This window comes from Camelina sativa, chromosome 17, assembly GCF_000633955.1.
Source record: "Camelina sativa cultivar DH55 chromosome 17, Cs, whole genome shotgun sequence".
NCBI classification, from domain to species: domain Eukaryota; kingdom Viridiplantae; phylum Streptophyta; class Magnoliopsida; order Brassicales; family Brassicaceae; genus Camelina; species Camelina sativa.
In genome coordinates, this window is record NC_025701.1 from 3,790,764 (window position 1) to 3,805,706 (window position 14,943).

General features: G+C 35.9%; 3 protein-coding genes and 1 long non-coding RNA gene across 5 annotated transcripts; 3 read left to right on the forward strand and 1 right to left on the reverse strand.

Moving 5' to 3' along the window:
• On the forward strand, positions 1,191-1,854 carry LOC104755115. Its single transcript, XM_010477453.1, has one exon. It carries the CDS (start codon positions 1,230-1,232, stop codon positions 1,671-1,673), a length of 444 nt encoding a protein of 147 aa, XP_010475755.1. The 5' UTR covers positions 1,191-1,229; the 3' UTR covers positions 1,674-1,854.
• Positions 2,373-6,113, forward strand: LOC104755117 (importin subunit alpha-4). The gene is made up of 10 exons (XM_010477456.1): positions 2,373-2,741; positions 3,128-3,224; positions 3,331-3,422; positions 3,520-3,651; positions 3,880-4,065; positions 4,172-4,335; positions 4,575-4,653; positions 4,738-4,866; positions 5,190-5,317; positions 5,440-6,113. Exons 1-10 carry the CDS (start codon positions 2,508-2,510, stop codon positions 5,819-5,821), a joined length of 1,623 nt encoding a protein of 540 aa, XP_010475758.1. The 5' UTR covers positions 2,373-2,507; the 3' UTR covers positions 5,822-6,113.
• LOC104755116 (rhodanese-like domain-containing protein 6) lies at positions 6,135-9,102 on the reverse strand. 2 transcript variants are annotated; one of them, XM_010477454.1, is made up of 9 exons: positions 8,828-9,102; positions 8,344-8,505; positions 8,026-8,131; positions 7,749-7,947; positions 7,575-7,656; positions 7,410-7,492; positions 7,186-7,318; positions 7,007-7,106; positions 6,135-6,891 (listed from the first exon to the last, which is right to left on the reverse strand). In XM_010477454.1, the coding sequence occupies exons 1-9, from the start codon at positions 9,017-9,019 to the stop codon at positions 6,185-6,187; spliced, it is 1,764 nt and encodes a 587-aa protein (XP_010475756.1). In that variant the 5' UTR covers positions 9,020-9,102; the 3' UTR covers positions 6,135-6,184. The 2 variants fall into 2 exon arrangements, with proteins under 2 accessions (XP_010475756.1, XP_010475757.1); XM_010477455.1 differs by lacking the exon at positions 8,828-9,102 and having other exon boundaries at positions 8,379-8,499.
• LOC104755120 lies at positions 10,036-10,757 on the forward strand. Its single transcript, XR_762182.1, has 3 exons — positions 10,036-10,127; positions 10,389-10,473; positions 10,724-10,757. It is a non-coding gene; the product is annotated as an uncharacterized LOC104755120 (long non-coding RNA).

Sequence of the window (14,943 nt, forward strand, 5' to 3'; positions counted from 1 at the left end):
TTATTTTTTTTTGCTGACGATATCTATAATTGAATGAATATTAATTGTTATATAAAAACAGCACATGTTACTGTTTATACTTTTTTTTTGTATATATTTTTGTGAATCAAGTATCCAAATTATAAAATCAGAATATTTGAGTCCAGTATTTCATTTGCAGAATAGTAATCGATCTTTTTGGATATCCAATTTTGTAGTAGTTGATGATCAAATGAAATCCATGATCAATAGCGAATCCAGATATCACAAATATAAAATATCAACCGTAACAACAACTATAAATGTATATTAGCTTTGCTTAATATTTAATAATTAATACTTTTTTTGATTATAAAAAAACTTAACTAATTTATTATTTTAGGTTGAACTTTAAAAAAAAAATGTAAACTTATTCTTACGACTACCGAATAATGCCTATTTTCATATTAACTTTCATTTTAATGTCAAACTTCTTCTTTCCAAACTACTTAATGATTTGTCATATTTTATAAATGTAAAATTTTTATTTTCTTGCTTCTTAAATATACTGGGATGTTAAAAAAAAAAAATAATAATAAAATATTGGGATGTCCATCCAAATCCATTTTTTCCTTATATTTTCCTTTCCACAAGCCGATGTTTCATCAACCTGGTCTATGGACAGATTCTGTTCATGATTAATAGCTGATCCATACATTTTCTATCTATTCTTTTAAATATTTGTCAACAATTAAAACGAAGATAATTCTAGCAAAAAAATGATATCACAAATATAAAATAGAATCTAGAGATAGGTACAATTTTAAACGGTTTGTTAAAGTACATATCAACCGTAACAACAACTATAATGGTATATTAGCTTTGCTTAATATTTAAAAATTAATACTTTATTTTAATTATAAAAAAAAACTTAACCAATTTATTATTTTAGGTTGAACTTTTTTTTTTCAAGTGTCAAACTTCTTCAGACTACCGAATAATGCTTATTGTCATATTAACTTTCATTTTAATGTCAAACTTCTCCTTTCCAAACTACTTAATAATTATTGTTATATTTTAAAAATGTAAAATTTATTTTTTTTCTTGCTTCTTAAATATACTGGGATGTCCATCTAAATCCATTTTTTCCTTATATTTTGGTATCATCTTAATCTCAACCTCTTATTTAGGTGTGCATTTTTAAAGTCATCATCAAATCTCTCAAATTCATCGTTAATCCCTCACAAACAAAGAAAAAAAACGAGCGAACCATGTCACCAACAAAAAATCTAGTAAGACTAGCGGAAGACTATTACAAAAGGGGCAATCTCCAAGGAGCCCTTAAAGTCGTGCATGACTTGATGTGTGAAGCAAACACATCTGAAAACCACCAAGATATCTCACAGATTCTCGTCGCCTATGAAATCAACTGGGTTAACTTACGTGGTTTCACACTCTACAAGATTCTGAGAATAAAAAACCCGTTATGTGACCCTCAGTTGATCCAGATAATGTACGAAGACATCATGGCTAAGCTCTGTCCCGACGGAAACAAGTCTATTGCTGCCAAGTCAGCTTTCGAGATCATCAATTATGCGTGGAAGATCTTGTCCAATCCTGTGACACGAAGAGATTATAATATGAGAAAAGGGTTTACAGAGGTCGTCAGAGAGATTCATGTTTCAAGGAAAAGGATGAACTATTTCAAAGAGTGAGATAAGGGGTAAGTCATTGTGTCGACGTTTCTGATTCATATTATAACTAAACCTATCGTATAACTAGTAGGGTTAGAGTATTCAGTTTTTATGCCTTTGTTCGGATACAATACCTATCTTATTTTTTTATGCCTGGGTTAGTTTTGCGATTTTTCTTATTTCTAGTTAGGTATCATTTTTCGTTTTTCAACTTATTATATGACTTCTATATGATATATTTACAAACCATTTTTCGTTTTTCAACTTATTATATTGCAAAATTTTCTAGAATATCAGATCAATTATTTCTTAGTGCCATATGACTGAATCTTGGTTTTGACATTGGAGTCACTGTACAGGGCAAAAAAAAAAAACTGCGTTTCTAAGAGTTGCTATTGCCACGCATAATCGTAATTCAAGTAAAAGAGTATAAAATTTTACGTTTTGCGATAAGCCGATAAGGGCGAAGTTTCGGCTGTTACAAGAAAATCTCAACGTACTAATTTGATTGCATAAATAAAAATATTCAACGAAATCCAAAAATATCAGTCAGTAAGGTATTTTATTTACACATTCAAAGAAAAAAAAAAAGCAAAACATTGCGACAGCGTGGCAATACTTCTTTGTGAGAAGGAAGGATCCAAGTAGTTCCAATATCCAATCAAACTCGGACCCGGATCCGACCCGACAGCACCAGACGACTCGTCCTCCACGATCCCGTTTCTCCAATTTCAATTCCGCAAGAGAGAGGAGACAAGAGCGAGCGAGCGAGAGAGAGAGAGAGAGAGAGAAGGAAGATCCAGACGAAGTTGATTCTGGGAAGAGAGAAAGAGAAAGAGAGAGACTTAACGAACGATGTCGCTGAGGCCGAGCACACGCGCGGAGCTGAGGAAGAAGATATACAAGACAGGGGTCGATGCCGATGAGGCGAGGCGGAGGAGAGAGGACAATCTCGTCGAGATTAGGAAAAACAAGCGTGAGGACAGTCTCCTCAAGAAGCGTCGCGAAGGAATGATGCTCCAGCACCAGCAGCCTCTCGGCGGAGTTGGCCTCGACGGTCCCCAGAACGCTGCCGCTGTTGAGAAACGAGTAAGTTCCTCTGATCTGAAACTTTTTTTCTGAGACAATTGCGCTCAATTTTGTGATTTGAATCCTTGGATTTGATTTGTGAGTGATGGATCTTTGTTCGATTGTTGAAAAAAAACTGAGGCTTTGATTCTGTTTCCCCACCTCAATTCTAGATCTCAGCTGCTTGAACACTCCTAATCTCATAATTGACCATCAAAGTTGGGTTATTTTGGGATCCTTTATGACCAAATCTGATCATGTATGCTGATCGCAGTGTATAGTTTGCTTTAGTTAGATATCTGATCTGATGATCTTGTTAATGGATTGGGTGTGTTACTTTTCTAGCCAAGGAGAGGTTTTGTTTCTGTGGTAACAGTTGTTTGATGCTGTTCATGTGTTTTTGACAGTTAGAAGGTATTCCAATGATGGTACAAGGTGTTTATTCTGATGATCCTCAAGCTCAGCTAGAAGCCACAACTCAATTTCGAAAGTTGTTATCTATAGGTAGGTATATATTTGTTCCGTTCTGAAGCAATTTATATTATGGGGTTGTGTTGTTATCAATGCAATAGACATCTGATGGTTGCTTGTACTGCAATTTGATAACCAGAGCGTAGTCCTCCTATTGATGAAGTGATCAAAGCTGGGGTTGTCCCACGTTTTGTTGAGTTTCTTGGAAGGCAAGACCATCCGCAATTGCAGGTATGTCTACTTCACACATTTTAGTTTTGCTCTTTTTATAATTGCACCTTAAAGATTCAAGAATGGTTTGGTGGCTTAACGGAAAGTTTATTTGCAGTTTGAGGCTGCATGGGCTTTAACCAATGTTGCGTCAGGAACATCAGATCATACTCGGGTTGTAATTGAACAGGGGGCGGTTCCTATCTTCGTTCAGCTTCTTAGCGCTGCTAGTGATGACGTTCGAGAGCAGGTTTGCCACTAACTAGCTAGAAAACTGTGCACTTCCATTTTATATTGTGACCAGGATACATGCCTCTCGTATTTGGGTTGTTTGCTGTTTCATTCGATCCTGAGTGAAAATTTTGTGATAAAATATTATAGTCATAAAATATTATAGTCGGCCAAGTGCTTTTCCGTAGTTATAGGTGCTAAAACGTTTAGTGGTTTCTTAAAAATCCCTTACATGATATCATTGTAGGCGGTGTGGGCCTTGGGCAATGTTGCTGGGGACTCTCCAAACTGCAGGAATCTTGTTCTCAACTATGGGGCTCTTGAGCCATTGCTGGCTCAATTAAATGAAAATTCTAAGTTGTCAATGTTAAGAAATGCTACGTGGACCTTGTCCAACTTTTGTCGTGGTAAACCACCAACACCTTTTGAACAGGTAGGACTACAGAAATGGTTTCTCTTTGATTTTTCTAGACAACTTATGATTGACGGTCCAAGTTTTTTACATAATTTTTATATATGTTTCGTTGCATATGTTTAAGGTGAAGCCTGCGTTGCCAGTTCTTCGGCAGCTTATCTATCTGAATGATGAAGAAGTTCTCACCGATGCCTGCTGGGCTCTCTCCTACCTTTCAGATGGCCCCAATGATAAGATTCAGGCTGTGATCCAGGCAGGTGTCTGTCCACGACTTGTGGAGCTTCTGAGGTTAGTTCCATTTTTCCTAGCCTATAATTGACTAGACATAACTTTTGTTTATTTCTAATCATATTGTTATAGAAGTTTAGCTTTTCTCAATAAAGGTGTTGCTATCTTCAAATTTGTGATGCTTTTTGATTATCTTTTGGAAACTGAGTGTTGATGTTCTTACCGCCTCATATTCTTGTTCCTTATGTATACTGGTTTTATTTTGTGCAACTATACTAATTAACATATCTTTCTTCAAGTCATCCATCACCTACGGTTCTTATTCCTGCCCTTCGAACTGTTGGGAACATCGTGACTGGTGATGACTCTCAGACACAGGTATGATTTATGACGAACGACTATTTGTATTGATTTGGGTGTTTGGTTTGGGATTTTAACTATGATTGTCTCTTTGCTTTTCAGTTTATAATTGATAGTGGTGTACTTCCGCACCTTTATAATTTGCTTACGCAAAATCACAAGAAAAGTATTAAAAAAGAAGCTTGTTGGACTATCTCGAATATTACTGCTGGAAATAAAGGTCAAATAGAGGTATGAGCCTTTTTTTTTTTTGCTATCTTTAATATGTCAAGAAGACGGTTGTTCGTGGAAGATAGTATGCTATTTCATTCTGATTCTGCAGGAAAAGGAAGAAGTTAATGATTTTTGACTCTTTTCTTGAGTTTTGAGCGAGCAAATTTTAAAACTTCCATATTTTCCAATAACATCTCTGCCAAGAAACCTATTTATACTTATCTGCTATTGCTACTGCTACTGCTATAAGCCAACAATACTTGCTACTGAAAATATTGAATCATTAAAGTATTAGAGGCTAAAAGCAATTCTTTAATCAGTTTATGTATTTGAAACAATAGGCTGTGGTTGGTGCTGGAATAATCCTCCCTCTTGTGCACTTGCTCCAAAACGCTGAGTTCGATATAAAGAAGGAAGCTGCTTGGGCTATTTCCAATGCCACCTCAGGAGGGTCTCATGAGCAGATTCAGTATGTCATCTCTATTTTGAAGCGCAGTTGCAAACAAAACAACTACTTAATAGTGCTCCCTCTTACTTACACCATCATCTATCTCGAGATCAAAAAATGCCTTAACACAGTTTTGCATGCAGATATTTGGTGACCCAAGGCTGCATCAAGCCACTCTGTGATCTTCTAATCTGCCCTGATCCGAGGATTGTGACAGTGTGCCTCGAGGGGCTTGAAAACATTCTTAAGGTTAGTGAGGCTGACAAGGAGATGGGATTAAACGATGGGGTGAATCTCTATGCTCACATAATAGAAGAATCTGATGGGTTGGACAAAATCGAAAACCTTCAATCCCATGATAACAATGAGATATATGAGAAGGCCGTTAAGATATTGGAGAGATATTGGAATGAAGACGAGGAAGAGCAGAGTCTGCAGGATGGCGTGAATGAAAATTCACAACAGACCTTCAATTTTGGGACCAACCAGCCCGCTGCACCCCCTGGCGGATTCAAATTTGGCTGAAAAGGTATAGTACAAATTGAATTCCTTTGGTTTGGGGAACATGAGATTCAACTTTTGCAACTGTTATTGACAATTGCCAGTTTCAAGTTCGAGTTTTTGAGTTCCGATGCAAAAAGGCTTATTTCTTCTGTTTTTTTTGTTCTTGTTGTTGTCCTTATTTGTCTGAATCAATCTCTGATTCTGTATCTTAAACTCTGGGATGGATTATATCTAGTGTGGTTACTGGTTTAGGATATGGTCACACTTTGTATTTGTTACTTTCATCTTTGTCGTTATTATTAGTTTTATAACTTTTACTTGGCTAGAGTACAAATACAAGAAATGTTTTGATTGCAAGAGTCTCTCGCCTTGGTAATAAAGTCCTCAAATGAATTGGTAAAGGAAAGCTTTAATCTCATCAATATAAGGAGACTTTGTAGGAATGATGTGGCCAAAATCGTGCTCAATAATGGTGGCGCAACCATCTTCAAACAACCCCGCCAGACCTGAGCTGGCTTGAGTCACAATTTGTCTGTCTTTTCCAGGCTGGCTTCCGAATATGTGAAGTGAAGGGCATTTAATCGATCCTTTCTCCTTCTTCTCCAACAATGGCCACGGTGTGAAACCCGAGCACAACACGCAGAATCTGAAGTCTATTTCACCTACGAGCTGCTCCTGTATCCCACATACAGCTGCAGCCATTGCCGCACCTTGAGAGAATCCGAGAATGCCATCAAAAGGCCCTTTCTCTGCAAAAACCGTCTTCAAGTATGTCAACGATTTATCAAACCCTTCAGTTTGAGTCTGATACTGCAACGGATCGAACTGGCATTGGGCCACTGTCCAGCCTGTTTCACTCGGTTTATCAAAATCTGGTGACACCAACCACGCAAACTTCTTGTTGCATGCTCCGGATGGAGGGGTAGCAGTTTGGTAGATGAACTGTAGTTCGTGTGGTGCATCGATGAACACAAGCTCCGCAATATTCTTCAGTTTCTTTGCTAGTGATCCGGTCCTCCCTTTAAAGCCAGATGCGTTTTGCCTAAAACCATGCAAGCACAAGATCCTCAGCTTACGTCTTGTATTGTCACCTGACCATAGAAGTGAAATGACAAGGTTTCCAGGGAAAAAGGGATTAGAACATTTTGAAAAATTCTCTGACATTTTAAACATAATTTGATTCGAAAATGAAGAAACAGACCTTACCATTGCTTTCAGAAGGTTGGTTTGAGGGATCAAGACTCAAAGGGACTTCCCCTTTTCCATGTTTACGACACAGCTCACACACATATATATCTCCGTTAACCTGCATCAACAACACACTGTAAGCCCAAAATACACAATATTTGTGAACTTGATCAGCAAAAGTAGTCTGGGTGCATTACCCGACAATGATTGCAGACTAAAACAAGCATCCGGCATAATCTGCAACGGCAACGTGGAGAATAGTCGTCAAAGGTATTGTTGCAGAGAAGGCAGTTGCCTATTATATCCTCTTTTGAGCTCCCAACTGAGATCCTTCAAACCCGACATGTAAAAATGTATGTTACCCGGACCTATAAAAAATGTTTTCCTGATAGATTAGAAGAGAAAGATGCTAGAAATATACCGGTGATCAAACACAAAGTTCTTCCCTTTGAAGAACCCACCACTGGGAAATTGTTCAAGGTATCTCTGTATGCCACCATAGAGCTGCAAAAAACAAATAACAGAGCTGGAGTCAGCCAAGTTCAGTGACTTTGTATCAAATCCATTTGCGATTACAGGATCTCACCTGAAAAGTATTCTCAAATCCACTGCCTTTAGATCTGATATATGCAGATGCCATTTCACATCTGATACCACCAGTGCAGTACCTGATTTCACCAACACAAGAGAACTTCAGTGATGGGGGGAAAGTAAACTAGACAAGAAATCTCTGTATGTCACAGAACTATATTATTCATACATGAGCACGTTTTTTCCCTTCAATTTCTCGGCATTCTGATCAATCCAGGTGGGCAAATCACTATACTGCCTGATTTCAGGATCAAGGGTCTCAACATTTTCTGATTCGAATTTTCCAATCCGTGTCTCGTACAGGTTCCTTGCGTCAAGCAAAACAAGTTCCTTATTCTCAGACTTCCCATCTCCATCCGGTTGTTCAGCTGAGTTGGAAGAAAACATAAATCAGCTAAGAAATGCAATTATAGCAGTAGAGTAATAAAAGAAATAAAGAAACTTACTGGCACTCTGCAGGACCGAATGAAACTCCGCGGCAGAGAGATGCTTTCCAGCATTCGAAATTTCTGGGGGTTTAAGGGGAGGGCAAGGACTAAAAGTCACTAACTCCTGCAAATCACCACATAATGACACAAATCTTTCAAAATGCTATGGAAATACAGTCAGAGTCTTTAGTAGAAAACATTCTGTCAGATGAGCTAAGGAGATCATAACATGAATATTTCCCTCATCCCAAGCAAAGGAATCTTACGCATATGTTGTGTAAATAAGAACTTAAACATAAGAAACACTATTGTTTGGTAAGAAGATAAGGAAATAACCTCAACAATACGGATGGAGAGTGATGTAAAACCACATTCCTGAGCAACTTTGTCATTCAAGGGGTGATGGCAAGGTGCAAGCTTGAAGTCGGTCCCTTCAAACAAACAATTCGACTTTGCTGCAGAAATATGTTCCTCCAATGCAGTTAATTTCCCACCAACCTAACCAAAAAGCAAAGCTTTCTGTTAACCCAATCGTATAAACAGAAGCCTAGTACAAGCTTCAAACTTTTGATGTCTGCTTCTTTAATGGTTAAGATAGATTACACTTGTAACTAATATTTAGAGAACCCTAAATCCTAAATCAAACAACAGAACTCAGAACTCAGAACTCAAAGGCTTTGACTCTATTGTCCTATCATTCAACTTTTCAATTTATGGTTTTAATCCTCAATCAGAAGGGAAACACAGTCAGAGAACTCAGAATTGGTAAAATCAAGTATTAAACATATTGGATATGCGGAGAAGGTGATTAGAAGCGTACAGTGACATTGACGCCCTTAGGGGAGAGCCTGACACGGCCGAGTAAACCTAATGAGTTGCAGCTCGATTCATAAAAGGAAACGAGCTCATCTAGATCAGGAACAGAGGTGTACTTGTAGTACAGCAGCACACCGTATTGCTCTTCATCTTCAATCCTCTGCTCCTCGCCATCGGAACGCGAGCTCGTTCCCATTAGGGTTTATCTTCGTTCTTTCCAGTGAGATAGGGAAGCAAACGATAATCTCAGGCGTCGGGAAGATGGAACAAGGAAGCCGTGACTGTTTCAGAGCGCGATTTGGAAAACCATATGTACCAGAGGCGGACCAAACCGAACCTTTATTAAACCGAAATTTGTTTATAAAATCGATTGGTTTGATAGAAAACCAAATTTAAACCGATTAATTTTCTCTTGAATAAAACATTTGGTTACACCTTGTTAACGTCACTGCAGACACTGAAAGCAAACCACATATCTAAAGACGAAAACTAAACAGAGACATTACAACTTCGGTTAATCTTGTTGGCTCAGGAAAACCCTATTTGATTGCTAGTACATTGATGTTTTTGAAGCCAATATCTTCTTTTATATTTATCTGCAGATAAGAGATGGTGATCTTGTCTTGATGGATATGGGTTGCGAGTTACATGGTTATGTTAGTGACCTTACTCGGACATGGCCTCCCTGTGGAAAATTCAGTTCTCTTCAGGTTGATGTCTCTGCTATCTCCGTTTTTATCTTCTTTTGTCTGGATATTCAAAATTCTTTACGTTTGTGCTTGCCGTTGGTGTTTGGATGGTGCAACTGAGAGATAGGACTTTACTTACTATGTCATACTCTACTACCAAATTTCTTGCTCCATCTGAGATGTACGTTCCTTATAATATTGGTTTAGGAAACCTTTGGAAGCTATGACCCGATCGTCTGAAAGCAATTTTTCTGTATCCATAATTTCTTTTGGATTGTTTTAGCATCTATAACTAACACGCAATTATAGGGGTTTTAATTGTTTGCTGCATGTTAGAATTGTTTACTGCAATATACCATTTGTCAGAATTTGGACATGTGCATTGGTTACATAGGATTTTGTAGATCTTTGCTTCGATTTCACAATTATGTTTAGTTAGGTAAGAAGATGGAAAGTGATCGTGAAGCTGCTTTCTTAAAACTTTCCCTATCAAATATATTAATATATCTGTCATTTTTCCAGGAAGAGCTATATGATCTTATACTTCACACAAACAAAGAATGCATAAAACAATGCAAGCCTGGTACAACCATCCGCAAACTAAACACATATTCGGTAAATATGAACTTATCTTAAAGCCCTCTCTTTTTGCTGAAGATGTATCAAACACACAAAATGCGTTCACTATTAGCACGTTTGGTATGATGTGAAAATATTATTTTACTTGGGTAGAAGGCTGGTTTACATATATTACAGAAACTTAAATGGACCAACGATGTTATAAATACCATCAGCACTCAACAGCCTTGAACTTAAAAGCTTTTATTTGCCAACAGAATGATGTTTGGACTCAGATGATGTTTTGTGGTTTTGCAGACCGAGTTGTTGTGCGATGGACTGATGAAGATGGGCATCCTCAAAAGTCGTAGACTGTATCACCAGCTGAATCCGACCTCCATAGGTATACATTATTGAACTCGAACACATTAACTTATTTGCAATTTTGGTCGATGAAACGAATACAATAAACTAAGTCTGACTGACGTCTAGATGATAACATCCTTGTTATTTTCCTGCATTATGCTGTATAAAAGTTATTTCTGCCCCAAAAGGAAGAAAAAAAAGTTATCATGTAACCAAAATCACAAAATATATACAGTATGGTTGGGAAAAAACTTATTTAACAGAGTTCTCTTGTGATGGATAAAAAGGTCACTACCTTGGGATGGATGTGCATGATTCTTCACCGTTCTACTAACCATCCTACCTCAGACACTCTGATTGTTGATGCTGGTCCATTAAATACGATATGTGCCCTTTGAATCCTGGTCGTCGAAGTTTATTAACTAATTGTATGATGGCGTTGGCTCCTTAAGTATGAAAAAATGTTTTTGATGGTGCATTTGATAGAATCTACTAGGTTATATTACATCAAATGACTGGTTTTGGTGTCTGCTAGTGCTAGACAATGATCTTTCAGACTCTCAGATATCAAACTTATGAACGCTGTTTGGACAGGTGATTACGATTGAGCCAGGAGTCTACATTTCATCTTCATTCGACTGCCCTGAAAGGTAGGAATACTCTCTCCAAACTCAACGCACACGCAATAACTTCATGTAAAAAAATCGTGGTTTGTAGGAATATTTGCATCGAGTAAAGTGTCGAACTGTGTAAATCTGAGTAATTTAATACCAAATCAACCGTGGGAACATGACATGATCTATTGATACTGCTTATTATTTGCAGATTCCAAGGGATTGGGATAAGGATCGAGGATGACGTTCTGATCACTGAGACAGGCTACGAGGTGCTCACAGGGTCAATGCCTAAGGAGATCAAACACATAGAGACACTGTTAAATAATCACTGCCATGGAAACGCTGCGCAAAGCTTCGCCAATTTCTCTTCGCAAGGTTAAAAGGTTGCATACGAACCTTGACACAACGATTGTTTTGAACCAAAAACATCATTGATAAGAATTCTAACAAGATTTCAAACGTGAATTCATGTTCCTTGCGTATGGCTTAATCATGAAGTACACAACATTTTTTAGACTATATCCCTTTTATTAAGTACACAACATTATTTTAGTAGACTTTATAATTTTAATAAATGGTTACAAATAGGTTATACATAAGTTATAAATTAATCCATATATCAATTGTAACAAATAAAATCTTAATTGTAACCGAAAATTTTAAACGAGATATTCCAAATTGATAGTTCATGGATATTCCAAACTTTATTTTTGGAAGATCATGTGTATATGGTTCCAAATGTCTAGAATCACAATATTACCAATTTATTTTCCACATATTTTATTGATAAACTACATCAATAAAAAAGTTATTAAAAGAATAAAAATTTACTCTCAATCATAAAAAAAAGATATCAAATCTCGCTAATTTAAAAATATTAATAGTGATCTTTGGGATCGTATTAAAAAATTAAAAATTAAACCTTAATGCTATAGTAAGACTCGTGCTAGAACACGGGTAGAAATTCCTTTTATTTATATTATAATTTTTGAATAAAATATAATTTATATGATTGATTTTAAATTTTTTTAAGATCCTAATCTAGCATTAATCGTGATCTTCGGGTCATATTTTATTCTAAAATTATAATATAAATAAAAAGAATTTCAATCCGTGCTAGAATCATTAACAATATATAACTTACCACATATGTGTCTTTTTAAGCCATCATATTTAGCATATGATTTTATTGCATAATGTTTTATCAAAAAAAAACTTTTAAACACAATCACATAAAATATATATTATATAAAAGTTATAATAAAAATAAAAGGAATTTCAACCCGTGCTCTAGCACGGGTCCTAATCTAGTAATTTTAATAAGTTGGTTACAAATAGGTTATAAGTTAAATAGTGGGTGCAACCTTAATTTATTTTCGAAAGATTTTATTACTAGAGCACGTTGTTTCCAAAAATCTTAAAAGATAATATTCTAAAAAATCATTTGATATCATCTAACTTACCATATTAATTTCTTTTATTAAATTATTCATCAAATAAAATCTTTTGATATCTAACTTAACATATTAATTTTTTAGTTATCATTATACTTCACCTCTCATTTTTATATATGAGTCTATTTTGTGAAATAAATAAATGATAATTTATTTGTTATAACTAAAAAATAGTTTTATTTCCGGATATACCATAAGTTGAATTTTCAAAAACAAATATAAATGATTCAATCTATAAAATATTCAAATTCTAGTAATATTATCATTTAAAAATCATATCTATTGAATTAAAAAATTTACTGAGTAATGGGTCAAAATTTGAATATTTAAATTCAATTTCATATTTTTTTTGTTGAATTTTATAATTTTATATAATATAATAAACTTTTTGACAAAAAAATATATATAATATAAGAAACTTTAAATACTTTATTTTGAAATATTTTTAAAATATTGAAACTTGATATAAAAATTAGAAACTATAAACACTCCAAATTTACAAAATTATATCTTATAATGACATTCAAGTCATGATATAGAATATACATTGTTGAAATAACTTCACGTAAATAAACTAATACAACATATTAAATTTTTATTTTAAAATAGAAAATATAAAAAAGTTTGTATAAAATAAAATTTAACCATTGTTATAGTACATGTATTTATCTAGAATCATTAACAATATAAAACTTACAAAATAAGTGTCTTTTTCGAGTCATCATTTAGCATATGATTTTATTACATAATATTTTATCTAAAAAAATACTTTTAAAAACAATCACATAAATTATATTTTATATAAAAATTACAATATAAATAAAATAAATTTCAACCAGTGTATTAATCTAGCACGGATATTAATCTAGTTGTAAGTACTAAGTAGCATAACCAAAAGACATCGTGTTACGAGAAAGTAAGGTCACAATCAAATAAGTTAGACGTTGATATACTGTCTATATTGGTTATATGTACGTGGGCTATTGAATAGGCTTTTGGGCTTAATGGTGGATGTGCACTTTGAGCCTCTTAATAAATATTCCGCGGTGAGTGACTAAAGATCTGACTGGTTCAAACGCTGCGATTGCGGTCATGGATGTGCAATCTGCTTCTATTATTAACATCATGCTGACACTTAAAAGGACTCGGCTACGACAATCTTACTCCATTGGTTGAGGTGTTGGTAGATGCCAGTCATGAAGAGGTGCTCTCTATGCTTCATTCCTTCTTCACCTCACAAACCCTCTTGACCGATCTCCTCTCGACGAAAGGTATCAACTCTTCTGGTGGCATCTCAATTCCAGCAGCACCCAAGCCAACTCCACCCCTGCAACCTGGAGTTAAACCATCACCCAAAGACCAAACTCCACCCCTGCAACCTGGAGTTAAACCATCACCCAAAGACCAATCTCCACTCCAGCAGCAGCTTGTAGTTAAACCAGCAGCCTATGTGTCTCTCTGAGTTGTTATTGACAAGAAGGTCAAGAAGGTTCTTTTTGCTGAATGTGGACATGAGTTTGTGGATCTCCTCGTTGTTTTCTTGGCTGTCCCATTGAGGTCTGTGTGGGAGATGACCGGAAGCAACATCCAACTTGGATGCTTGGACACATTATGTAAGAGCATCAGGAACTTGAGCCCTAGCAGCGGCTTTGAGACAACATTTGTTCGGCTTCCTTGGGAGTACAGCTTCCACAAATCCTTGCTTGGTTTCAGCTACGAAGAGCCTATCAGAATGACAATGAAACTTGGCGGCCCTGAAACTATCCCGACAATTAAGCCTCACACGACACTTGGCGAGCTTGTGAAGGGGGTGGAACTATACGTTATCTCAGATGATCTTACCATCAACTTTGTAGACTCGTCTTCAGGTACTTCCATTACCCGGATGTTTGACGTGAGCCTTCCTGACATTGAGGTGCATGACATCAAAATCACCAAGGCAGACGTATGTCTCGAATACTGTTCTACTTGTTGTTTTTCTTTCTTTTGTTTTACGAAGACATCTTAATTTTATTGAATCTGGCACTAATGCAGGCTATCAAGTTGCTGAGAGCTTCACTCACGACATCGACTGCATTGACGACCGCTCTATGGAGCATACTGAAACCGACCTGAAAGCATGAAGTTACCGACTTGGTTGTACATCTCGGTCTTCCATTTTGTCCACGCAAATACAATATGTATTTTGGGATCTTTCTATGTGTGTTAATCTCTCTAGGTGTTTTGTGTTGTTTCCAAACTAAGATGCGGATGTTTTTGAAACCAAACTCGGTGTTTCTCGATGTTTGTTGGTAGCATTGTGCATGCATGAACGTAGACAAAAAAATGTGCATGCATTGTGCATGCATGAACGTAGACAAAAAAAAAATGTTTTTTTTAAGTGAGTGTGTATTTTAATTGTCTTATTATCTTCCCCTTTTTTTTTTTTTTTTTTTT

Coding starts and splice junctions, on each gene's coding strand:
- LOC104755115 (XM_010477453.1), top strand. CDS start 1,230: ATGTCACCAACAAAAAATCTAGTAAGACTAGCGGAAGACTATTACAAA.
- LOC104755117 (XM_010477456.1), top strand. CDS start 2,508: ATGTCGCTGAGGCCGAGCACACGCGCGGAGCTGAGGAAGAAGATATAC. Junction 4,066..4,171: donor CACCAACACCTTTTGAACAG/GTAGGACTACAG, acceptor CATATGTTTAAG/GTGAAGCCTGCGTTGCCAGT. Junction 4,336..4,574: donor CGACTTGTGGAGCTTCTGAG/GTTAGTTCCATT, acceptor TCTTTCTTCAAG/TCATCCATCACCTACGGTTC.
- LOC104755116 (XM_010477454.1), bottom strand. CDS start 9,019: ATGGGAACGAGCTCGCGTTCCGATGGCGAGGAGCAGAGGATTGAAGAT. Junction 8,506..8,827: donor CTAAGGGCGTCAATGTCACT/GTACGCTTCTAA, acceptor CTTTTTGGTTAG/GTTGGTGGGAAATTAACTGC. Junction 7,319..7,409: donor AACTTTGTGTTTGATCACCG/GTATATTTCTAG, acceptor TCGGGTTTGAAG/GATCTCAGTTGGGAGCTCAA.